This window comes from Sinocyclocheilus grahami, unplaced genomic scaffold (genome assembly GCF_001515645.1).
Source record: "Sinocyclocheilus grahami isolate Dianchi unplaced genomic scaffold, SAMN03320097.WGS_v1.1 scaffold47.1, whole genome shotgun sequence".
Classification (NCBI taxonomy): domain Eukaryota; kingdom Metazoa; phylum Chordata; class Actinopteri; order Cypriniformes; family Cyprinidae; genus Sinocyclocheilus; species Sinocyclocheilus grahami.
The window spans coordinates 2,106,585-2,133,336 of NW_015505226.1; the positions used below are offsets into that span (position 1 = coordinate 2,106,585).

Genomic DNA, 26,752 nt, shown 5'->3' on the forward strand with positions numbered 1-26,752 from the left:
TCGGTATTGGTGCATCCTTACTATCTATCTATCTATCTATCTATCTATCTATCTATCTATCTATCTATCTATCTGTCTATCTGTCTGTCTATCTACTTGCCCTGCCAACATTTTCACAGGCCCTAACACAAAATATTAGAAATTATTCTTTTCTATTTTTTAATTTTAATTTGTACATTTATAATTGAATTAATTGCAAGTTATATTTATATTTGAATATTTTTAATTATTTTATTATGTTATATTATACCTTTTTACACACATTACTTGTTAAATAAAACGTATAGCTTTCTTTTAAATAAATAAATAAAATAAAAAATTTAATACTAAATTATACAGCTATTATAATTATACAGGAAAATTTACAAATGCTTTTGCTGGAAAATTATGGCATAAGTGGCAAAATGTTACTGTTTTTTTTTTTTTTTTTTTTTTTTTTTTAATTTTCAGTCCATCATTGCTGAAGACTAATCATATGTTATTTTTGCACTTTTGACAAAATCCAATTTATGTTATCCGGATAGATAATTTTACCTAGTTTGCAAGTTTAAAAATTATTTTGACTTTGAGTAGTGTACTGAGGCTCCAGAAGCAATTTAATTTTATTGAAACTCCATGCACATTTTCTTCAGAAAATGTACCTAGTGTACCTACTGTATCTAGTTTATTTAGTTTTCTCTTTGTGCCCTGGATCAGTCATCTAAGGATGTTCCAACCTAAGGGTTTTCCAGAGAAAAGAAAGCAAGATGGGGATGAGACAATGCAAGAGATAGAAACAAAGGAAAAGGAGAAAGCGGAAAAAGGCCATGTGGCTGTATGTTTTATGCCCCTCTTGTTGAGTTGTTCTTCACAGACTGTTTGCTCCATTACTCGCAGTATCAGGGCAGAGGGAGAGAACACACACACACACACACAGTTTCTGCTCTCCATGTTATCATCAGCAACAATCTACTGCCAAGTACCGTAGACTGCTGTGTTAGTGCTGTATAAAAGCCGCTATTGTTGTTCTCAAATGGCATCAATACTAAATCCTCTCTGTAGTAGAATCTGCTTGAGTAAGTGCTGAATTTTGAGGAGCACAATCGTAAAGTGTTTAGATTGTGGTGGTTATATATAAGTTGTTTTTATTCCCTGAGGTTACACTTATGGTGATCCATTATATAATGAGTTATATGCTTTTATTAACTCAAATTTAATTGCAAAGGGGGATTTGGTGAGTTTCACAAAGAGGTAACAATTAGATTTCATGTAGTGGGGCTAAAGCAATATAAAATAAATGAAAAAGTCAAAGAGCATGGATCATTTAATTTACATGAAACACATTTCTTTCTCATTTGCGGATCTTTGCTTTTTTTTATTTTTATTTTTTATTTTATTGTCTGTGTTGCATATTGCAAGACCAAATGCATATTACAAAATTGCTCAATTGCTAACACCTTAGATATACAGTAGCTCCTTTTTTGGATCGTAGATTGAACGAGATCATCAATCAAACATTAATGACTCTGAGAGGAAATGACTCGGAGCATGTCATTTAGAAATCAATGGTGGAGCTATTGTAGCTTGCCTACAATAAACCCTGCCCAGTGTTGCATTTCCTAACAGTGCATGCGAACCATTAAAAGAGCCTTTTACCACTCACTAGTGCACACATTGTTTCCGGAAAAGTGATCAGCAATAAGGTTTTTTTTCCCCCTGCTGAAATGGAAAGGAGCACCTTAGCTGCCATGAAAAAGCAGGGCAAAACTGTTTCACCACCCACATTCTAAAAGTGGAATGCAGTCTACAGGCTTTTATTAGAGTTAAAAAGGAGGTTATTAGACCGAACAAAAGGGAGATGTTCTAGAAACTCACATCTTCTGAAGGATCTGCCATGTTTTTAAAATAACTTCTTTGCTTGAGCTCAGTGTTGAGACAAATGGTGCAGCAGGCAAACATACAATGTAAAAATTTTAAATATAAAATAAAAACATTTTTAAAGAGGGTCTTAACCAACATAGACGTTGAGAGGGACATGTCCGCCTCAATATTAGATATCATATTAATGGTCGACCAATATGAATTTTTCAATGAGCAATTGTTAAAATTTTACCTTTGATATACCCCTTAATTTATAAGTTAATGTGTTTGTATTTTTGTGTATACAAATGTACAGATAATGAACAGATATATGATTTTCCATGTTTTTTCAAACTGCTACTTGACTGTGAATGTGCAAATTAATACAAAGTCCTGTAGTGATTTATGTACCATAATTTTTTAGATATTGCAATGACACATGCATGCACTGTATATACAATCTGAAAGGTAGACACTTCTAATATTAAAAGTACAATCTATTACAATATTATCTCTTTAATATATAAGGAAACTGTAAGAAAGTAGTATTTTAATAAGTGCATTATTTATAATTACAGCTTAGGTTTGTATATTACTATTGAGTTGGCACTCGTTATTTAGAGTTACATAGGACTTCTACAGAATGTTCCTGTGAAATTTGTAAGACAGCCAAAGGAAGAACAGAAAATAATAATTTATGAGCTTTAATGGGCTATCACAGACCAAATAAAGTTCACCGTCAGGATAAAGCTCTGAGAGCCCATGATTTGTCAAGGCCCCAGTGCCACATCATTTCATCTCCACATCCAGCCATGCTGACCTCAGCACTAACTGTGTTCAGTAAGTACATAGCAAGCCCTTCGCCTCCCATATGGCTGATTTTGATAAAGTTATGTGAGCTGGTCGAATAGAGGTTGAGTTTAGAGGACAGTCCTTCATTTTTCCAATACAGCAATTCATCATGGAGCTGTCAGAGATGAAGGCCCTGTGCTGATTAAGTGAAGGAACAGCGCCTCATGTGTCCCGCCCCATTAATTACATTCTCGCAGGATTTCCAGTCAGAGATAACAACCAGGGGCCCTTCAACCCCGGTCTCATCCTCAGATGCTGATGATGGAGGTTTTAAGCAGTTCCAGTAGAGAGGCAATATCAAAATCTTCATTACGCTGTCAGCTGAGGGTCAACGCTGACATCTTATTTCATTGCTTACACCAAAGCATTGAATAGGCTCCAGCCAGGATGTTGAGAGAAGGGCTTAATGGCTACAAAGCAGCATAATATGGGAGCCATCCTGTAACCATAATGGTAATGCTAGCTATGATCAGCCTTGATCTCATATAATTGCTTTGCTAAATGGCCAAGCTGATTTTTGCTTTAGCTGCACACTTTGAACATTGATTTAAATAGACGTTATGCATCCAGACATTGTAAATCTCATGGATGTATTTGTTGAATGTATGACTTCTTTGTAATGGGAAGTGCCCTTTAACCTTTGGGCTGTTTGACAAGGACAATAATAATATGATGCTACTTCCATTTCATATTTCTAATGTCATGTTAGATCACTTATATACTCTTTAACATCCAGCAATCAGATTCAGTTGCACTCTTGCAGATAGAATGAATTGATGTTGTCCAGTTGCAAAATTCATCTCCATCACATTTAATGTGTTTAGCCTTAAATCTTTTCAGGAAATCATATGGTTATAAAATTAAAAAGCTGTGTATCATAAGTGGTCCACTAGATGGGGCTACAGGATAGCCAGGATTCAGCCACTGCAGAGTTCTCTACATCAGGGGGCTTTAAACTTTTAGGAATAAAGGAAACAATTTTTTTTTCACGAATAAAGACTTATATATACCGTGTATGAAATACTGTGATTTATATATATATATATATATATATATATATATATATATATTAACCCGCTGTTTGAATAATGTTAGATGTATACATGAAACATTTTCAATTCAATCCGATATAGCGATTTTCACAATAAATATCATTCCATAGCACCTTTAATTAAATGTTTTAAGTTCACAAGTGATAATCATATTATACAAAAAAAATATATATGTTTGAAGATTGACTGACTGTGAAAAATTCAAATCTAGTAAATCATTGTGAATCTAACATCTAAATCTAAGTTTTTTATATTTTCATTTGTTTTTATTTAATGTACATTTATAACACTATACTTTTTGTTTTCTTACCTTGGCATTACATTACATAAAACTAGTTAACACTGCTGCATGAGGGTTTTTAATACAAAGGCTGAGGGAGTGAAAGCTAATTTGAATCAATCTCTCAGTATTTTTCCCCTCGTTTGGAAAGTCATAGAAAGACTATGGTGGATTTTTTTATATATATATATTTTTTTTTGCTATTGGGGAAGATGAGATTGCAAAAAATATGTTTATTTATTTTAATAATTTTTTTTGTAGTTTCCATTCACCATTACAACTAGACTTCCGCTTCTGAGAACCCCTGAAATGTGAAAATGGTTCATTCCATAAAAAAGCAACAACAACAATATTAATTATATGTAGCTTTAGTTTATCTAATTTAATAACTTGAATAGTTGAAATTGAATCAGTCATCACTAGTTTGTGATAGCACTGAATGTAGTGACATAGCACAGTAATTATTTTGTAGCTTGTAGTCCTTAGTCAAATATTCCAATAGGTGGCGATGCCAGTTCAAAATATATCTTTTAAATCCTTCTGTATGCAGCTTGAGCGTTTAAAATGGATTGGAATGCAAAACTGAATATTGAATAGGGAATGGCATTTGTATGTATTGTTTTTGTGAAGTATGTGTGTGTGTGTGTGTGCTTAAAGCCAAATTTAGCAGTGATTTACTTCACCGATTTGGCAGCATTCATACTTCTGGCATTTGATGGCACCCTTGTTCTATAAATACATCTAAGACAAGACTCAACACTACACACAAGCTCAGTCTTACTATTAATATACACAAGTTTTTCAGGGCTATAGCTACATTAGGAACGTTGATGGAATTACAATCAGCTCCAGTGACGATTGTCACTAAGCTGAAGATTACTTAAGATATGTTTATACTAAAAACTGATCTTTAAAACATATTCAGAAGTGCTGATAATCATATTTTAATTTAAAATTTTCTCTCTTCAGATTGACCATATCAGCGGAGTGTCCCATGCAGTTGGAGGATTTTCCTATGGATGCTCATGCCTGCCCACTCAAATTTGGCAGCTGTAAGTCTATAGTCTATGTTTTATTCTGAATGAAGAACAATCGCCATTCCCCCCCCAAAAACCCATTGTACATGTTTCAGCAGATTCCAAGAAATCATAAAAGAATCCCTCTGATGAAGTATATAGTCACTACTCAAAATGCAAGATTACATCCATTTTATTAAGTAAATGCATTGAACGATATCTCTAATTTAAATAAACAAGATGCAAGTATAAGATCTATCTAATCTACCACACTTTTTGAAAATTATATAGAAACAGCTTGACAGACTGGTGTTTAAGGTATGTCTGAACACATAGTACTGAGTCTGGTTTAGTCTTATTATCACGTGGCATCCTGTCCAAAGAGCAGGATTAAGATTATCACCTGGTGCTTGCAGAGAGGAGGGTGATTTGAGGACCGGATTAGTAGGAAGGTGTCCTGTCAACACTCCCGCGCTCACGTACACTCTGCACACACACACAAAAGGAAGGCTTTTTGGTGCTAAGAAGCTAGGAATGACCTGAGATGGGCTCAAGTTTCTCTGATGTTCAGGGCATTACAGGATAGGGCTGTGCATGGAGAGCCTTTGGGTTGGGATACAGCAGAAACCAAGACAGACAGTGCTTTTCAGGATCATGCATTTCTGAATATTTGATCAGTTGTATATTTGTAGCTGCACGGTAAAATCCCTCATGACCTGAAGTTCTAAGTTCATGTTTTGAAGACCTCGTATAGGCTTCTGAGAATACGGAGGAGGGTAGTCTGGCCTGTGGGATGATTTGAATGTTTAAACATTTACATTTAAAAAAGATTCACTTGTGCTACAGCACGTCAGCTGATATGTTACATTTGTTTTGTTAGCTGTGTTCCAGGGTTATTATAGTTGAAATAAAATAAACTTAAACTGAAATAAAAATGAAACTTATTTTATTTCAGCTAGTTGCCAAGGCAATAATTCTCATTTTCATTTAGATTAACATGATACTAAAATGGTACTTAAATAACTAAAATGGCAGTAAATTGCAGTAGTTAATAAATACTAAATATAAATATTTTAAAAACACAAACTACTGTAATAAAAATTACAAAAAGAAACAAATTGAATAAAAGTTGAACTAAAAAGTTGAACTTTTTGCATGTGGTAATTAATATTTCGTCCCACTTTATATTAAGTGGCCTTAACTACTATGTACCTACACTCTTAAAAATAAAGGTGCTTCACGATGCCATAGAAGAACCTTTTTGTCTAAATGGTTCCATAAAGAACCTTTAACATCTGAAGAACCTTTCTGTTTCACAAAAGGTTCTTTGTGGCGAAAGAAGGTTCTTCAGATTATAAAAAAGTAAGAAAGAGATGGTTCTTTAAAGAACCTTTGACTGAATGGTTCTTCATGGAACCAAAAATGGTTCTTCTATGGCATCGCTTGAAGAACCTTTTGAAGCACCTTTATTTTTAAGATTGTACATCAAAAAAATAAGTACAATGTACTTATTGGGTTCATATTGTATTGCAAAACACTTTTGCTGCTATTGAGGTGGGATATGGGTAAGGTTAGGGACAAGTTTTGTGGTTTGGGTAGCTTTAAGGGTGGGTTAAGGTGTAAGGGATGGGTCAACAGTGTAATTATAAATGTAGTTACAGAAATTAATTGCAGATGTAATTACATGAAGGCATTTTTAAATTATAAGTACAATGTAAAAACATGTATGTACACAATAAGTGCATTGTACCAAATTATTAATTTAAATGTAAGTACATAGTAGTTAAGGCCACTTAATATAAAGTAGGACCAATATTTCAAATTATCAGTTTTGTATGTGTATATATTAGTCTTGTGAAAGTTGCTCTTGGATTTCAAATGTTAAATAAAACCACATATTGTGCTTATACTGTCCATGAATACATCAAGATTTAACAAAAAATAAATAAAAACTAATAAAATAATCAGCCAGCATAAATTCATGTTTAGTATAATCTGGCCCGTGACCTAAAATGAGTTTGAATCCGTGCTTTTGGGAATCTCATAGGCTTCCCAGTGTGATTGGATGGATTTTTAAATTAGAGCATCAACGTAGTTAGAAGTACAGTATAAAATCTAATCACTCTAGTAAAATTGTAGTAGCCAGTGAGGTTGGACCTGAATCCAAATTGATGTATGCAGACAATCCTTGAAACTAATGTTAAACCAGCCACACTGGATCAATTTAAGATACTCCGCTGTCTAAAAAAAAACATCTTGTGCTCTAAAAACACTCTCCTTTTTTTGTTTGGTATACTGAAAATATTTTAATAACAATAATAACAAGTCTTAGTAGTTACAAGACTTACAAAAGATCTCTTATTGTCAGTTCTGGAGACTGCCTTTAGTGTGGCAGGATTTGTTTTTCTTGCTTTGTTCAGATCTACATTATGGACAATAGCATATCCAACAACATTTAATTGATTTAATTTTTTTCCCTCTCGTTGATCTGTTCATAAATTACCTATTTTACTATAGAAGCAAGAACTACTTAATCCGCTATAAATATTTGATGAAGGTTGAGCACGATCTTCACAAATGAATAGTACGGTGTTAATAAACATGAACTATCCTGCACGGAAATGATTGTCTTTTATTATTTAGTCATTTTGTTTAATTAGTAATTTCTCAGCATTTCTTGTTTTGTTTTTTATTCTACGTTCTACTTAAGATTCAAAACACCCTGTGAGCTATCTCAAATGTCTCAAATGGTATTAATTTTTCATTGTCAGGTGGCAATTGAAAATTTAGCCTTTATCAGGACTCCTACGTACTTACAAACTTAGAGTTCACAGACTTGTTTAACACCATTTCCCTTGCATGAGTTACTCTATATACAGGCAGCAGAGAATGATTTAACTTGTAAATCACACAACAAATGTGTTTACTTGAAGTATTGTGCTCTATTATGTAAAGGGTTATATAAATTCTGTCTGCACTTAGCAGCTTTTGTTTGACTGGTTGGATAACAGTGACAGACGCCTGGTTTTAACTATCATCTCAACCAAAATGCCTTAGAAAGGCAATGCCGTCCGTATAAACGACAGCGGTTGTTTGCGTTATGTTAAAGCCTTTTGTTAAGGAATATTCTGCTCTTCAAATAGACAGACAATCTTTCTTGTGGTTAATCTCCACAGACATAATGTACATCTTCAGCTATGGACTAAGCACATTGAGGTACAAAGCCATTAACTTCATGATTAATGTAAAGTCATCCTGTCATTATCACAAAATAGTCCCTGATGTGAAGCTGAGGGTCTTGTATCACCCTGAGAGGGTTTATGTTGCTGTAAAGATCGGCTGGCTGTACAGTACATTATCCCACTCATTGCATGGCTAGACATGAAATATTGATTTGAGTTGAAATAATTTTATTATGTGAGAAGAGAGAGACTGTGGAGTGTCTAGGAGCTGTCTGACTGTACATTAACCCAGTTATTACATGATTACTTGAATTAAAATGAATAAATATAGATTTAATAATTTGGTAGTTTTTGGTTTAATTATTATATTAGTTTGATGTAGAGACTGTTGAGTGGAAAGCTCTGTAGGTTTTCTAAATGAACGGTCATTTATACAGTCATTATTCAGCAATGTTTGATGCAAAAACAACAACAAAATTAGTAAGTCACTATTTTCTGATATTTTTCTCTCTGTCTTTCACTACATATTCTTCAGTCTGTATATCTTTTTTTTATATCTACTTTTTGCCATGTCCATTAAGTTTTATTAGATGACCAGAATAGTGTATATTTAGTGTATATTACAGCCTTCGGGTTCTCGTGCCAGCAGATTCACCTCAAAAGATTATATAGACCAAAGATTACTGTGGGATGATTCAACCTTTTAAAGGTCCCCAATGGTGGTGATTCATATTTTCGTTCAGATTACTCCAATATATCTCTTCCCAGAGAGTTTTGAGGGAGAAATAAGATAAGGCATAGGTCAGCAATGGAGGATATACCATAGAGGTAGTTCTACAAAATAATGAGTTGAGATACAGGTCAACAGGTATTTAAAGAATAGGCAGTAGACATACAGTAAACAAATATGCATAATCATTCAAACTATGTCTAAACACACACACACACACACACATACAACTTTGCATCTTTAAGAATACTGTGTTTGCTTCTCAACCTGCTTAGCTAATGACTAAAGATGTCACTAGCTGATGTATAGAGTATTAGGTTCACCTTAGGGCAGCCAAGCCTCATAATCTCAGTGTTAAGAAAGACAGGCTTTATAGGGACAGGTTGAAAGGTGTGGGTGTTTGTAAAAAAGGAGGGAGTGCTGCTTTTGTTATTTCTTTGTATAAATGGAGTTTATATTACATATGCTGCCATTTTTGTGGTAAAATCTGGAGAGGAATTCTAAACACTGACTATATTTATTCTAGCTTGTTTATTAGCAAATGTTTGAGAAGGAGATATTTATGCATTTTTTTAATTTTTTTTTAAATGTATTTAAACATGAATTGTTGAATGAACTAATTAAGTGCTACTTAAGTTCTTTAAGTTACTTTACGTTGTTATTGATTTGAAATGCTGAAAGGCATTCAATATTACATTAAAAACAAGAGTGGATTGTAAATGAGATGCACAAGCAAAATGAAAACTCTGACATTAAATATAAAATTGATTTAGACTTGGAATAAAATAAGCTCACACACACACACACACACACACACACACACACACACACTGTGTGGCACTCTCGAGTATAGCCAAACCTGTATATGCGCGCACACATTCTGTCAAGTCAATCCACTCTGAACGATTTCATTTTACTGGAAAGTGTTTCAGTCGTGTGTGAGTAAGAAGGTTATTCTACAGGCTATTTTCTCTTTGGGCTGTGGTGACCCTGTCATAATGAAGAGCTACGTTTGTTTCCCTCAAGTCTTCACCTTTGACCTATGAGAAATATTTTGTCCACTGTTAGCTAGACCTTGTCACTTCCTTTGGTTTATCAAATGCTCTTTCCTTAATGTCTTACAGACTACAGTATGTCAAAAAAAGTAAGAATAACATCTCCCACAGTGGTCTGGGTATAATATAAACACACAAAATCTATATTTTCCTCATGCACATGTTGTTCATTACTGTACCTTTATAATTATACCATAATTTCCACTTCAAACACTGTCCTTAGGAGAACTGATATCTAACCCTTAAAAATTAGTTTCAGGTTTTGTTCAGGGTTCTCAAAAAGTCTGAAATGTCACACACAGTCGGTAAAGGTTCATACCATAAATCCACAATAATGATGACAGCAGTAATGTTTTGTGCGTCAGAAAGGGAGATAACACAGAATACAAACTTGATATCAGCTCAGAGATACTTGATTTTTCAATGCTTAGGAAAATACAGGAATTATCACTATAGCAAAAAACAAAAAAAACACAAAAAAATACCAGAGGAAGATGTTTTACAATTAAACATTTAGAGAGATTGATTCCTTTCTATAAAAACATTGGGCCTTTTTTATGAAACACAGCATTCTTGTGTAAATTGTATTTAAACCCATTTGTGTGTAAATCTACCTATTGATTTAAATGCAAAAAAATTATAAATATTAAACAATTCTGTGCATGTTTCATGAATAAAACCCACTGTGAGTTGTTTATAGAACTTTCTACAGTTAACAATAAAATACAGTACATTTGTCCCATAAGTGTTGCATAACAAAGTGTTGTATAAAATGCTGTAGTTAAAAATAGAAATTTATAGGACTTGCCAGCATTTTGAACTAACTACCTAACTATGCTCTCTCTCCCAGCACTCAGTATTACCTTTACAATCTCATTTGGCTGGTGCCCTATAGAGTCTTAACAGGTAATGTGTGGACTTGCCCTCAAGTGGACTATCCATTCTGAGAAGTGTCTTTGAGAATGGCCTAGAAGCTACTTGCCTATGATGCCTTACATAATACCTTATATTATTACAGCATTTCAACATGCAAAATACTTTTCTGTGACCATCCAAGGCAATTTGGCACAGTTTTTTTGGTAAAAGTACATCATTATCTGTAGGGGTACCCAAGACGCAGATGAGAGCTTTCACTATAACTGAACTGTGTTTGAATGCTTCCTAAAAGTGGATAGCGAGTTTGATTTTCCTAGTCAGGGGAAGAATAAAGAAAGGAGTGGGGGTGGTGAGACTGACAATTTGTAAATTGTGAATTAGTTTGCAGGAATTTGCTAGGGGTATCTAAGGCTACGTGCGTCTGTGTGTGTAGATTGTTGGCAGAATAATCCCTCAGTCTAGATGGTCGAAGTCAATCTTAATTGTGATGGAGATATGTGGAGTGAGAGTGGCAGGATTAATGTTTTGCTTCAAGATTGAAGATGGTGGGAGGGGGCGAAAGGGAAAAAAATGGAGTGTTAAGAAACTGTAAAGCTGCAGCTATTTTATGTGAAACTAGCGTCTACTGAAAATTTTGTTTCACATTGTGTTGAATATGAGTTGATTACAGTTTGCAAAATAAACTAACGAAAATACATAAATATGCAATAAAAATAATTATAGTGAATTATAAAATAAAATGCAAATTGAAAAAAAGAGAAGGTTTTGTGGATCAGTGTTTTAAAAGGAGTGGCCGTTTTTTTTAATTTTTTTTAGATCTCTTGCTTTTTTGCAGGATAACTATACAGAGGTTACACTTTTTTAACATATGCAAAGACTTGCAATCTCTTCAGGTCGTGTCACTTTATTGAGGTGTTCCTCTAGCTGTCTTTAACTGAGGTGCAGGTGTCTATGAAAATCAATTTTTTTAACCCTCATGGTCTGATCCTATTTTTCAACACAGTTGCAGATGATTAAATGTATTACCCTAGCTCTACACTTGGCAGAGTCAGAAAAACATGCTCCCTGTTAATAAAGGAAGCTGATATTTCCCCATGATTGACAGGTGTAGACACTGTACCTCCTAAATCTGAGTAATGAAAGTTGCCTGCATGTAAATCGCAATGCAATCAACTGACAATGACTGTACAATCAAGAGTGGGTTACACTTATGCAACCTTATTCAAAGACGGGACTAAACAGATTACATTTAATTTGAACTAATCTTCCAGGTACTCGCAAAGTCTGGTTAATAACGGTTATCATTGCATAATAAGTGTAAACTACTGTGTGCTTTTCCAGATGCCTACCCTATCTCAGAAGTGGTGTATAAATGGACTAAAGGCCCTGGCATGTCTGTGGTAGTGGCAGAGGAAGGGTCACGTCTCAACCAATACCATCTGATTGGCCACACTGTTGGTACAGAAGATATCAGCACAAGTAGAGGTAAATCACTTTCTCTGACCTAATCCCATTCATTTCAGTGAGTGTCAGTCAGTCACTTTGTGTAAGATCTGTGATTCAACTTTACAGTTAGGACCAGGGTCCAAAACGTTTTGTAGTACCGGCCTAAATTGAGAAAATGTAATGCCCATAAATAATACTTACTGGCCATGGAGCTGTATTTTGTATTATTATTTTATTTTGTATTCTGTATTTTTGTAGCATATTATTATTGGTTTTATATACAACCAATTTTTTTATTGATAATCTATCTATATCTATATATATATATATATATATATATATATATAAGAATTTGTTAAATCTGATATATAAAACAATATTAACAAAAATAATAAAATGTTAAATATATATAAATATATAAAATTACAGTTGGATTGTTTATCTTAAAGTTTCATTTTAATTATGAATTACGTTCCTTATTGAAGTTGCCATCACGGATGTTTTATTTTCTTGCTAGTAAATCATATTTATTCTTTCACAGTTCATCTCTAACCTGTTGCATCTAATGCATCATTTTCAGGAACAGGATGTGTTACATCGCACCATTTCAGTTTCATTTTCTTACACAATGTGACATCTTTTCTCTTAAATAAAGCGATAGCCCTTCTGTGATTATAGCTTTTTCAAATCAAGGATTTCAGTACACCTCCCACTCGTGGCCAGCTGTCTCTAGGACCAGCAAGAGTACATGAAGAGATGAAGATGAGAGAGAGGGAGGGGAGAAAACAACACTTATCCTGAGCCACTGGGTCTGGAGGGTTAATCCTTGTGCTTCCCCATCAGTTGTGCTTTTACCATGTGACGTCGGTCAGCCACCATTGGCTCAAGCCGGAATGAGACACATGGGAGACGAGCAAGGGGGAGAAGGGGGCCTAGGTGGCATCTGTCAATTCGGTTATGTAAAGATGACTGGTAATACACTCATATCATTTCTGCCTCTAGCTTTGAAATCATGTGTGGGGGGTGGGGTTGGGGGCTTGCCCTTGTTCTGCCTTTATGGATGTACATATATGGATAACCGTGCTGAGCTGGCATACACTCATATTCAATAAGACATTATCATGCTCTGATCATGAGCTAGGCAGATATTATCAACTACGCTGACCACGTGATGTTTTAAACCCTGCTGAGCCATCTCTTTTTCTCACTGCCATTGATTTACACATCAAAGTTCAACTGCTGTCATCAGGTGGCTAGAAACACTTAGAAACAAGCATGGTATTTCTTTCTTGGCAGGACTTTATAACCTGTCTTCCGATTTTTGCCCTGGCTGACTTGCAGGACAAAGGTCAGCTGGTCATCACTGCTTCTAATCTGAGGCAAACCTCTTTACAGAGTTAAAAATAGATCCACCAGGACTTCATATCATGAGTGCAGGGTCATTAGCTCAACTTAGAAAATCCAGTGGAGAAGAAAGAAAGGGGGGAAAAAGACCTTCTAGAGTCTGCCAAACAGAGGGTAAAATTATCTTCAGTGGAAATGTCAACATTCAATCACTTGGCCCACACTGTAAAGACATCCAGATAACCTGTCACCTTTTATTAATAAGAACTCCCATCCAGAAAATAGCACCTGCCCTTCCCAACTGTTTCAAATTGATTTAGAAGCTGACCCCCCTCAGGTGCTCATCCGTTTCTGTCGACATTCAATGCTGTGTTATTTTTCTTTGAGTGTAAAAAAAACAGACCACTCACCAGTTGACCAGCATGGCAGCGTTGTTCTCTGCTATGAATGGGAGTTCTCCATAAACACTCCAAAAGCTAAGCAGTAAAATCCACCACAGTCGCATGTTTGCTGCTCTCAGAAGAGTCCCACCCTGCAGGGCACATCCAAGGTGGAATATCTGAAATGGGGCACTGCCAGTTGTGCTTTCTTCCCGGTCATTGAAATAAATGGCCGAGTGAGACGAAGGGGATGCGACGAACCCCTCGTGACGAGGACATCTTTGCCCCAGGGCCCTCACGACATTCAAACTTTTCCTTGACTACCAAGGCTCAGCAGCTTATCATCATCCTCTTCATCTGATCCACTTGATCTCTCCCCTCTGATCCTGACTAGATTTTGCAATTTTGCTCTGCTTTTACCCCCTTTTTTGTTCCCTCACTCTCTCTCTGCAAGCCGTGAAAAAGTATATCCTAAACATGGATGACCTGGCCTGACAGAATGGATGGAACTATTGAAAGTGCGAGAGACAGAAGAGTGTGTGTGTGTGTGTGTGTGTGTGTATGTGTGAGAGAAAGAGAGAGAGAGAGAAGCCTGCAGGATGCAGATTGTGACGAGGGATTAGTGGGACACAAAAATCCGATTTTGCCAGGAGAAAGCAGCAGTCATCAGTGGATTTTCTATAGTTTATCAGACTGTGTGGCTCAAAAATATTTTTTTAAAAGCTTCAAATTCAATCTTCGTTTGGTTAACAGGATATATAATGTTTTTTTCACTCTGTATTCTCTTTTCTATTCCAGTTAATGATTGATGTCATGTTCCAGTGCACAGTGTGGCAGCTCTTAAACACATCATATATGTCACTTTTGTTTAGATGATTCAATCTGTTCCATTCTGATGATTTATGCAGTTTTTATTTCTTCAAAGTCATTTAAGTTTTACTCTTTCACTAAAACAACATCAAATCATCTTTGTGGTTAGACATTACAGTAACTGTCCACTATTTGGTGCTAATGAGACCACAAACTAGGAAGTCAAAGTGTTTCCCTTTACTCTGAAAGAATAGTGACAGTACTGTTGGAAAATTCCATAATCACATCACTTCACATTTGTCTTGATTTGTCTCATATTACTATGTCTCTGTCTTCCCGTGACTTGTTTCTCACCACCTCTCTCTCTCTCTCTCTCTCTCTCTCTCTCTCTTTTTCTCATTTTCTCTTTAAACCTCTCAGCTGGTTTGCACTTATCCCACAAGAGTTTAATCACACTCTATCCCTCCCTCTCTTAGTCCATTTGTTTCTTCTCTTACTTATTTTTCTATCACTGTTTTCTATTCTCATCCTTTCTCTCATTTCATTCTTCTTCTGTTTCATTGTTCCCCCTGCAGGTCAATACACAGTCATGATGGCCCATTTCTACCTGAAGAGGAAGATTGGTTACTTTGTGATTCAGACCTACATGCCCTGCTTCATGACTGTTATTCTGTCCCAAGTCTCATTCTGGCTCAACCGGGAATCTGTCCCTGCCAGGACTGTCTTTGGTTAGTGCATTCTTTCTTTCTTTTCCTTTTTTTTTGGTAATTCGCGTTTTACACACACACACACACACACACACACACACACACACACACGTCTGGTTTACTATACTTGTGGGGACTCTCCATAGGCGTAATGGTTTTATACTGTACAAACCGTATATTCTATCGCCCTACACCAACCCTAGACCTAAACCTACCCCTCACAGAAAACTTTCTGCATTTTTACATTCACAAAAAACTCATTCTGTATGATTTATTCGCTTTTTTCCTCATTGGGACCTCAATTTAAGTCCCCACGGTGACACAAGTCCCCATGAGTCAGTGTGTATTCACACACACACACACACACACAGACAGACAGACAGACACACACACACACACACACACACACACACACAAATAGCTGTTTAAATCTACATGAATGGGTCACCACCTCATGAATGCTGTCATTAACATTTTTTGTTTTGTTTTAATTTTTGTAACCTTATTACTTCAGTGATTTTGTTAACAATACTGTAGCAACATTGTTTAGCATGGCCCTGTTAGCTCCTGCTGGTTAATGTCATAGCTACACCATTCAGAGTTTTATTTATATAATTTTATAATACTTATTATTATTACTTTGAATTAGCATTTATTTTGATATTTTCAATTTTGATTTTATTTTTTTGTATTTAGTATTTTTTTTAAATCTATAGCTTTAATTTTGTTTCAGTTTTCGTAATTTTACTACTACAGCTTTATTTCAGTTATAGTTGGCGTTGGCAAGGGAACATTTCTAATTCTCAATTAAGTTTTTTAAATGAAAGCATTTTATCTAATATTTATATTTTATTATATTTCAGCTTTATTAAAATTGCCAAAAACAATTTCAGTAGTTTTAGTTAGGATTAACAACACTGTTTAGCATGGCTCCATTAGCCTCTTCTGGTTAATACCATAACTATATCATGCTAATGCTAATAGCATTCTCCAGTTATTATAGACTGCTTAGACAAAAAAGAAAACCTTGCTTGCACCTTTAAAAACTCATCAGCATCAGATATTTACTCAACATCAGATTTTATATAACTATATTCTGTTTTCACTCACCTAGCATGTATGGATTCTTATCTGTTGCTCCTTTCGGTCTGTCACTTAATGTTTTGCTTTGTACATCGATAATTCTTATCAAAATGGAAATCAGAATTGACTGATGCAATCAGAAGGAATTAAGAGCTAATCCACTCGGATGACTGTTTTTGAATTCACACCGCCATTCCTATTCAGTTCTGGGGCCTTGCATTGTATCTTGGCAATAATCAGCAAAGCGAGCAGACAGTCCACAAGGAATATGAGCCCACGCAAACAACATCTCTATGACTGGCCAATAAAGGCTACATCAAAACATAATGCTTTTTCACGCACATAAATATACAAATATCCATGAACGGAGGCTCAAAGACTCACTTGCTGATATCACACATGTGACAGCGTTTTATTTGCATAGCCCGAGGCTGAGAAATCCCGGAGCCGTATATGCCTAAAGGACTGTAGTACCATACTTATTTATGTCTAAAAGTCTCTGTGACCGCTGCCTGGGGCTATCTGACCTCCCTCTGACAGGGACAGCACACCTCCACTCCTTAGATGCTTATCGAGAACTATTCTCAGAGGCTTTGCATAAAGAATTATAACGATACTGTCATTCTAAGGGCATGTTAGATATATATATAAACAGTTATATCTGAACTGCAGTGCTGCTGTGTTTGACCCTTCATTGTTACCGTCTATAAAGTTTTTTCTTTGATAGAAACTAGACTGCATTTCTGGGAATGAAAGGATCTTAATGTCATTATTCCCAGCTGGTATGCTTTGTTTTGTTGTTAAGATGAGTTTATGATTCATGAACCAATATTTTATTCATGCAAAGCATTTTAAATATTAAAATAATTATTTTGGATGAAAGACGAATTTCCCTGCTCACTGGTAGCAGCATTCACAAAATGACTGTGCTGCTACTGAACATTTTTTGATGGATTGTTGTGATTGTTCATTATATGCCTGTATATTTTGCAGATGAAATTATGGTGTAACTCTTATACGTTTTAAAGAAATGTATTTTGTTAATTAGGCGTGTTGTTTGATTTATGGGGTCTTAAGGTATTAAGATAAGAAAAGATATTTTTCGCTCACAAGGCTGCATTTATTTGATCAAAAATAAAAAAATGTGACAACAGTAAGTATTATAATTTAAAATAACTGTTTTATTTTAACATACTGTATATTAAAAAGTAATTTATTCTTGTGATGGCAAAGCTGAATTTTCAACAGTTATTACTTCAGTCTTCAGTCAGTGTCACATAATCCTTCAGAAATCATTTATAATATGCTGATTTGGTGCTAAATTATTATCTTTTTTTTTAATTTGTGCTCAATTATTAATAATGGTTCTTATCATCAGTGTTGTTTTTGCTGCTTTACATTTTTGTGGAAACCATGATACATTTTTTAAAGGATTGTTTGATGAATAGAAAGTTCAAAATAACAGCATTTATTCAAAATAGAAAACTTTTGTTACATTATAAATGTCTTAACTGTCACTTTATAAAAGTAAATTAAATGTGTTTATGCTGAATAAACGTATAGACTGGAGTAATTGCTGCTGAAAATTCAGCTTTGCCATCACATGAATAGGTTAAAATAGAAAGTTATTTTAAATTGTAAAAATATTTCACAATATTACAGTTTTTACTGTATTTCTGATCAAATAAATGCAGCCTTGTTGAGCACAAGAGACTTTGTTATTAAAAACTCTGAATCATTCCGAACTTTTGACCGGTAGTGTATTTATTTATTTATTTATTTTGCTTTAGAGATCTTATAATATTTTAAATATCTATGTGTTTGATCCTCCACAGGTGTGACCACAGTGTTGACCATGACCACCCTCAGCATCAGTGCCCGCAACTCTCTTCCTAAAGTAGCATATGCCACTGCAATGGATTGGTTCATCGCTGTTTGCTATGCCTTTGTGTTCTCTGCGCTTATCGAGTTTGCCACAGTCAACTACTTCACAAAACGCAGCTGGGCATGGGATGGAAAGAAGGCCTTGGAGGCTCAGCAGCCTAAGGTAAGTTTAGTATGTTTTCATGCGTTTGCGCATATGTGATGTTCAACTCTTAGAAAACCTCAGAAAGAGGCTTTGTTGAGTGAAGTTGCATAACATGACAGTTCTGTTTGACGCGAAGGTTACAATACATTGCGGTTATATAATATGCTTTTTCTAATTGTTTTGAGACACCGGAACAGCTTGAGAGTGCTCAGTCACAACATTTCAGATGGTGACACTAACTTAAATGTCAACTGCTTTAGATTAGATGAGCTGTATTTGTGTTAGCTGTTGATGGATGTCACATTTTGAAATTCTACAGGATGAATATTTAGCCTTTACCCAGAATGCCCTTCAGACCAGCCACTTCATTGAGATTTCTGAGAGCTGCTTGGTTGATGAACATGTAAATGCCAGGTTTCTGCTTATGCAAGATCCATTTTCACCCAGGTGGTAATTTTTCATTCGCAGTGGACAAACAGAATTCAAAGAGCTGTCAATGTCACTGTGGTGAGTTTGTTAGTAAAGACTCTACAGTCAGACCTCTGAAGGTCAGATCTGGACCTCCAGCACAGCTTTCTTAAATGTCACCCTTTTTTTTATCAAACACCAACTTATTCCACCTCTCCTGCTAAGTAGTCTTTCTAAAACCTTGAGCTCATGCTGTGGGGTCCTTCTTTAAAAAAGAGCAGGAAGTGACGTATACAAAATACTGTTCAATATTGGGGTTGGTACAATTTTTTTTTAATGTTTTTGAATGACGTCTCTTTTGCTCACTAAGAAAAATACAGTAAAAACAGTAATACTGTGAAAAATGATTACAATTTAAAATAACAGTTTTCTATATGAATATACTTTAAAATGTAATTTATTCCAGTCTTCAGTGTCGTGATCTTTTAGAAATTCTAATTCTTAATAAAAATTCTAATATTTCAGAATTATTTAATTAGTTGAAAGTTAAAAATAAAAATGTGCATATGTGTGTGTATCTTCAAAAAATATCCATACCACTCATGCGCTAATTTGCATGTGTTTTAAATTTTCTTTACAGCAATTACGCAAATTATTCAATGATAATCGTACTTTTCAATGATTTTCAATTGAAATCGGGAACTCTATTCCAAATATGATCTTTCCGGGTATTGTGAATCGGATCAAACGGTTCACGACTCGTTTGCAAATCACACATCTCTATGACTCTCATGAACTTAAATTTGGGTGTTTCTCACTCCTTTCTAATAAGTCAAGACTTGTAATACAGTGCATAAACTTGTATGGACTATCTTAATGATGCGTTTGCACCCCCTTTTAGACTTGAAAGCTCTATTCTTTTAAGCAAAGATGAATTGTGGAAAAATTAGGTGGCTAGAAGCAACTCAGAACCTTTTGTCTGCCACCCCCACAAGCTGGCATGGTGACAGATTACCTCTGCCCACCTGAAAGTACTGGAACATAAAAGCAATAAAGCAGGATTTTTAGAGTTATAACTGCTGCTTATGTTCTTTTTGACCTAAAGTAATTGTACTGATTGTGGACAAAAATCCTTGAAAGGATTATAACTTTTATAGATGAACAGCGTAGATGATGTGTAATTGTGATTAACTAAATGACATTTCACTTGGAAAAGTGCCTCAAAGTCACTTGCACATACCCTTGATTGAGTCAAGTTCAATCCACTCTGTCTGAACCGCAGTCTCGACCGCTCCAGTATTATACTGTGGCTTTATTAATTAATCTCTTCTGCTGGCCCTGCAGAGGCCAATGTTTAATTTTCAGACTCAGATCTCTGTTAACCATGACTGTATTTCACCTTTAATTAGAAGGTTACGACCTTCAAACTGGTTCATTATCTGGCCTCTCTGGGCAGAGAGTTGGCAACTTTGTTCTTACATTGACAATATTGTTTAAAATCTGACTATAACAATGTCTTCTGCTTTCTCAACCACAGAAAAAAGACCCACTGGCACTCTCCAAAAAGCCAAACAATGCCTGTTTGTCTGGAGTTAACTTCACGAAGGATGCAGCTATCTCAACCATCTCCAACAGCACCACTGTCCAGTTGAAGAGCGCTGAGACCAAGCCTGCAATGGACCCCAAAAAGACTTACAACAGCGTCAGCAAAATTGACAAGATGTCTCGGATAGTGTTCCCGGTCCTCTTTGGGACTTTCAACTTGGTCTACTGGGCCACATATCTCAACAGGGAACCGGTCATTACTGGAGCCGATTAGCCCCTGCTAAGCCCCCTATGCCACTGCGACATTCCCTTCACAACCTCTTTTTCTTCTCCACTTCAATACTCGACGACAAGCTGACCTTGCAAAAAACGATGACGAGCACTTATTTACTGCACCTCTCACTTTGCTATTCTATAAGAGGAGTGCTCCTGTTGAATTTTCCTCCTGATATCATAAATTGCATGATAGATTCAAAGCTCTATGGGAATATAATTGCCATATCTGCCTTGACTTCCTACTTTATATTTCTCTGGTTTCCACTGGTTATTGCATTCATCTTACAATGAATTGAGAGCCACAGAAGCTACCATTTCAGTCATGAAAATTTTCCAAGGGATGTTAACAAAAATTAATGCATTTGGCATCAACATTATCACAGTATAAAAAAAAACATATATTGAAAAGAAGTACAGCAAGGCCAAATGCTATGCAAAAACCATTTTCTACTATGTTGAAATGGGTAATTGCTTATAATGAAACCCTTGCTTTGTATTAATGCATTTCAGCCTTCTCTTCTTTTTTATTAGCTTTAGCATCAATGGTGTAAGGCAGACAGATGCTATGCTAAGTTTTTAGCCATGCTAAAAATGTTGCCTTCAGAGGGATTACTTCATACGAGTGCTCGGGAATGTCCCACAATTACTGATTTCACTTTCGTTTGTCATTTTTTTCTAAGCTTTTTTGAAGTAGCTAAATAGAATTGTGCACCTTAGGCAGCTTTTCACACTTTAGACCAAGATATCCTGCAATGTGAACAAGGTTGGGTTGCAGCGAATCATTTGTACATAGCTTGTGTATGCTTTGTTTTAGCGTAGATGCGGCTTAACATTAGTGAGGAAGAGCTGAAAATGGTTCTGGTTCACTAATCTAATGTGCAGCCAAAGCGACATGAATGATGATGAAAACGCAGATTGTATCGTGAAATATTGTAGGCTTTGACAGAATGTGGCATTTCTTTACAGTTAATAGTTTTCACATTGGCTTTTCATGCTGTTTATGCGATAGCCATTTTCTTATTTTTTGTCTGTGTTGTAAATTGGCCAGTGGGTTTTCGAGGTTGGAATGAGTCAGCAACAGCCTTAAACGTTGACACCTAGTGATATTTTCTTTGCGCTACCATGTAGACTAATGTGAAAGGATCAGGTAAACAGGTCTGAAAACAAAATAAAAGAAACATTCACATTTAATAATTCAAACATTCAGATTCTAAAGACAGGAAAAGGGAGAGAATGAAGGCCAACTGTACAGTAGAAAGGTAGAACCTGCTGTTGTCAGACATGTTCAAATTGGATCTGGTTGGAACTGAAATGTCACACCATAATGCCATCTCTTCAACCAAAACGCATGGCTACTTATTTGGGGAATGACATGGAAGAGCGAACAATGACCTTGATAGTCCAAAAGTGCGACTCAGAAAGATTCAGTTTTTATCCTGTAATCATTCTATTCTGAACTTGTTATGTGAAAGTGAGATGGCACAAAAACTAAGTGACCCTACAGATGATGTGTAGCTCATTAAGAGGCCAACTACAAGAGCCATTAAGCTCCTCTGTACACTACTCAGGCCTATAGGAGAATGAATCATTAAAAGAGTTCAAGTGAGTCAGTAATGTGCCCTTTTACAACAATGGATGTACAGCTGTTTCTCAAAGCATACATGTCTGAAGCAATAAATTCTGCCTGATATGTTTCTTGACCAAGTTCTGATTACTTCTGTTTGAGTTGCTCAAAAGACATTGCTTAATTGCAAATCTTTAGACCTGGCCTAGAATGTTAGTTACATTTAAAACCAGTCACATTTACACACAGATGAGCTCATTTAAAGGAAAGAGTATCAACAAGGACTTTATTTACATCAAAAATAGTATGCAGTTTGTTTGCTTTGGTTAATGCTGGACTATCTGCCACGAGATTGCAGGGGTTTATGTTTATTGGGTTCATGGTTGCTCTTCACAGGCTCATGGCAATAAGACATGCACAGGAAGCTTAGATATTGTCTTAATGAAATGGTTGCTGCAGAAGCCACTGTAAATGGAAGAAGGATTCTTCCTGGGATTACTTCTGGGATTATACAAAACATACACGCATGCAAGCAAACAAACACACATGCACACATCAAGACCAGAGTTCCTGGAGCAGGGAGGATATGGAATGTTTCCTCTGGTCCTGTGTGCTGGCAACATCTGGCCCACATCTGTTTGTAAAGGATTTGGCTTTTCTTACCAGTGCTCCTATACATGTCGTTGAATTAAACTAGCACCAGTGTGACCAAGTAACTGTAATTTTGCATTATGTGTGTGATATTATACACTAGCATATTACTGGAGACTGGCAGCTGTGTTCAGTGTGTGACAGAATATACAAATGAAATGTTTGTGTATTCTGTGCATTTACATATTTGTCACCGTTCTTAATTATGCTTTATGAATGTTAAAGTATGTTGTTATTTTGTTTCGGTCACACTGAGATTTATTTGACATGCCATGCTCTTGTTGTGGGTTTAGAGAAAGACTTTACTTCTTTTTAAATACATGTAAGGCAAGTGTAAACCTCTCTAATATACTAAACTTATCTCTCACACAATAATGCACAGCATGCCAATGGACCTTAAACCTTTAATCCCCTGAGTAGTGGAGTGAGCTTGGAATCGTACTCATGGTGCCGGACCGGAATTCCGCTAGTGTACAGTTGAGAAGCTTTCACTCAGATATGTCATTAGAGACTTATGTTTGTATCATGAAGAGATACCCAGTTCTTTTCATTGTGTTATTAAGAAAAACCAAAAGATTGCATCTCTTAAAGCTGAAAATGTCAGTTTTAATTATCAAAAGGGTTTGTCACTATTTTAATTTAATCTGTTGTGCAAAGATGGTTTGCACATAGAAAGTGTCAGATAATGTATTGATCACTCATAATTTAAACATATAGATGTCAGAATTGACAATGCTTTAAAAGCATAGTATTCAAAACTCTTGTACACTGTAATATTTTCATCATTATTATCATAATGTCTTTTTTCCATCCATTTAACCCCCAATCATTTCTTCTGCTTGATTTTATTCATTTTACTTTTGAGGTTTGTGTGTGTGTGTGTGTGTGTGTGTTTCAACTTGATTTGCTTAAATTCAATGTGCTCTTAAAAATGCGGGGATTTTTTTTTCACTGGAAGGTTTGGCACCACTTTGATTGTACATCAAAAATTATGTTTTTAATTTTAGTGAGTTAAAATGTTTGACAGTGCCGGCATTTTTCTTGTCACATCCTTTACCCTGTGGTTAACTGCACAGCACTCCTGTTTGTTCTTTCACTGTATGTAGTTTAGTATGTGCTGTGATTTACTCTCTATTGCACGTCCTATCTGCATTTCTGTAATCAGCCACAAGAGGATAGTCTATCATGCATTTGAACTGGCCGAGTTCATGCTCTCACAAAAAGGGAGACACCATACTGTCATAAGAACTTGAAAACAAAGCGAAATGGGTCGACGAGTAGTTTTATGTGTTATTAAAAATGAAGCGCGTTATTAAATGTTAAAATACTTTATCATACTATTCAAAGACATATAAGTAAGCAATTTCAGGCGATTTTCTCTGATAAATGTAACCACTATGCTGCTATGTGGTGTTATCAAACATTCGCTCCCGATAGAACCAAAACCGTGCGTTTGTGGTGGAACTCTCTGTTTGGCTGGCCAATGGCAGACGGAGGAGTGCACGGGGAAACCTGTTTGAAACAATCGCCATTTTATAAATTACGTTGGGTAATGCTTGTCGCAAAACATACACTTCGACTTTAATTGAACTCATAAACCAATTTATTATTATATTTAAATTTGATCCAAAATGACAAAGGACTATAACATAACCAAAAGTAGATTTGCCTTTGGCGTGTTTATAGTACCACAGACATTGAACCTTCTAGAGCAGGGGTGTCAAACTCAATTCCTGAAGGGCCGGAGCCCTGCAGAGTTTAGATTCAACCCTACTTAAACACACCTGATCCAACTAATCAAGTCCTTCAGGCTTATTTGAAAACTACATTTGTGTTGGAGCAGGATTGGAACAAAACTCTGCAGGGCTCCGGCCCTCCAGGAATTGAGTTTGCCACCCCTGTTCTAGAGAGAAGTTAGAGGAAAAAAATCTCACAACACGCAGAGCAAAGCTAGAGAGAAAGGGGCTTGTGTTTTTTTCCAAAGTGCGTAGGCGACTGGGAGCTGCCTGTGGTGATAAATGTCGGCGCTGTCTCTCAAATATTGTACTGCATATGTGCACCTGCTCACATTCAAACATAACAATGCGAGGACAACTTATGGATAGAAGCTTAAATTAGCAGCAGTGATTATGTATATCCGACTCGGATAGTTAAAAGAAATAATGACGAATGCCATTCCACTGTACGGCAAATGGCAAAATGTATTTGTTAGGCTACTATATTTATGCTAGAAACATCGGGATGTATATAGTCTGATTCATTGAATAATACCCTGTAATAATTAAATCGACTCCAAATTGGTTGATGACATTTTCTTCCCCCTCATCTTGCTCTATTATCGGGTTAATCGCACTGCGATCAATGCCCGTGCACAGTAATTACAGCAATTACGCGCAGATTTCCATTTCGAACACAGTCCGCGCGGTAATCATTTACCTAGCTGATAGCGACACTGTAAACAGCCGCTTCATAATGTCTCTCCTCGAAGCATTCTGACGTTTTTTATGTTCTGAAATACCAGATGTACCCGAAGAAGATCTCAAGTTCCGTCTGGGAAGGCAGACTTTGTGTTTTTTATGTCGTAATTTGCGGAAACTAACGGATGCGTTAGAGGTTTGAAGGTGTCCACTTTGGAAGTTTGCGCTCTGCCTGTGAACGTCAGTATGTGTATCCGGTGGTGCAATCGAAAGCAGCGCAACTTCAAGGAGCAGGAGGGGCTCTGCTATTATTTGATCCCGCTAATTGTCAATGTAAGTGAACTTTAAGCACCGGACACTAGCCGAGGAGATCTCACTGTTCCCGTTGGACTATAACATCGACTACTCGCCACTGTTGTAATTGAGCCTGGAAGAAAAGGCTGCAGCTGTTTCACTTTTTTTTCCTTCTTAGAAGAGTCTCCGTGCTGTGTGCCACATTCAATACGGAGTCAATCTCACCTAAAACATGTCCACCAAATTGTTCCTCTACTTCTTTCTTCTGTCAGTGTTTTGTGTATGGTAAGTGACGATGCTACCCTCTTTGTCTTGACAGCAATTATTTGTTCATAAGAATAATTCTTATGCATAGTCTAGCCTGATGCCACATAATAGGCTATATCACCAGTCTGGCGATGAAGATGTGATGTACGCACCTTTAAGAACAGGTCTTTTGATTTCTGCTGTTTAAGAAGTTAGAAGACTTTCTGTATCGTTATTTCAATCGTTGCATAAGGAGGTTTTTTTTTTCTCTCGGTTTTTTTTGGCGCAGCGCTTTCGTAAAAGTCTTCGATCTCTTGTCATGTCTTCAAACGGCATCTCTGTGGGTGTAATCTGCGTGATTTGTGTTTGTCTGGGTTTTCTGATAACGTTACAAATCACGCTTTTAAATTGATCTTAACTGATGTTTTACCGTATTTCACGGTAGAGATAACGCATGTGTGCGTCGTTACAGGAGCGGTCAGTTCCAATGGTGCTGAAATAATATGTCCGAAAGTTTGTCTTCCTAAAACCAGAAAACAGGGTGAAAATGCTGACAAAACGTGGAAATCGCATGCTATTTTGTCGAGGTGCTTAAAGTTGTTAAACAGTTCTGAACTGAACAGCTTGTGATTGATGATTGTTGTGATAATTTTTTTTAAGACACGCGCGC

At 36.1% G+C, this 26,752-nt stretch overlaps 2 protein-coding genes and 1 pseudogene across 6 annotated transcripts in view; 2 read left to right on the forward strand and 1 right to left on the reverse strand.

Annotated features, from left to right (window-relative positions):
- The window catches only part of LOC107582723 (gamma-aminobutyric acid receptor subunit beta-3-like), a 78,249-nt gene extending 63,986 nt beyond the window's left edge, over nucleotides 1-14,263 (reverse strand). Inside the window, exons 1-2 of one of the 2 annotated variants that reach the window (XM_016268668.1) lie at nucleotides 14,083-14,155; nucleotides 5,443-5,525 (exon numbers count right to left, since the gene is read on the reverse strand). Coding sequence is in view for 1 of the 2 variants with exons in the window: in XM_016268666.1 (XP_016124152.1) it covers nucleotides 14,083-14,177 (95 nt within the window). In the remaining variant the exon portion in view is untranslated. Of the gene's footprint in view, nucleotides 1-5,442; nucleotides 5,526-14,082 lie in introns of both variants that reach the window. The other variant, XM_016268666.1, reaches the window with a different exon arrangement.
- LOC107582724 (gamma-aminobutyric acid receptor subunit alpha-5-like) overlaps nucleotides 1-22,603 on the forward strand; it is a 29,764-nt gene extending 7,161 nt beyond the window's left edge. For 3 of the 4 annotated variants that reach the window (XM_016268669.1, XM_016268670.1, XM_016268671.1), the window contains exons 7-11: nucleotides 4,993-5,075; nucleotides 12,224-12,367; nucleotides 15,438-15,590; nucleotides 18,488-18,699; nucleotides 20,627-22,603. In XM_016268669.1, coding sequence (XP_016124155.1) covers nucleotides 4,993-5,075; nucleotides 12,224-12,367; nucleotides 15,438-15,590; nucleotides 18,488-18,699; nucleotides 20,627-20,908 — 874 coding nt within the window. In that variant the 3' untranslated portion in view covers nucleotides 20,909-22,603. Of the gene's footprint in view, nucleotides 1-4,992; nucleotides 5,076-12,223; nucleotides 12,368-15,437; nucleotides 15,591-18,487; nucleotides 18,704-20,626 lie in introns of all 4 variants that reach the window. The other variant, XM_016268672.1, reaches the window with a different exon arrangement.
- Nucleotides 22,604-25,156: 2,553 nt separating this feature from the next.
- Nucleotides 25,157-26,752, forward strand: part of LOC107582802 (gamma-aminobutyric acid receptor subunit gamma-3-like) — a 130,732-nt pseudogene continuing 129,136 nt past the window's right edge.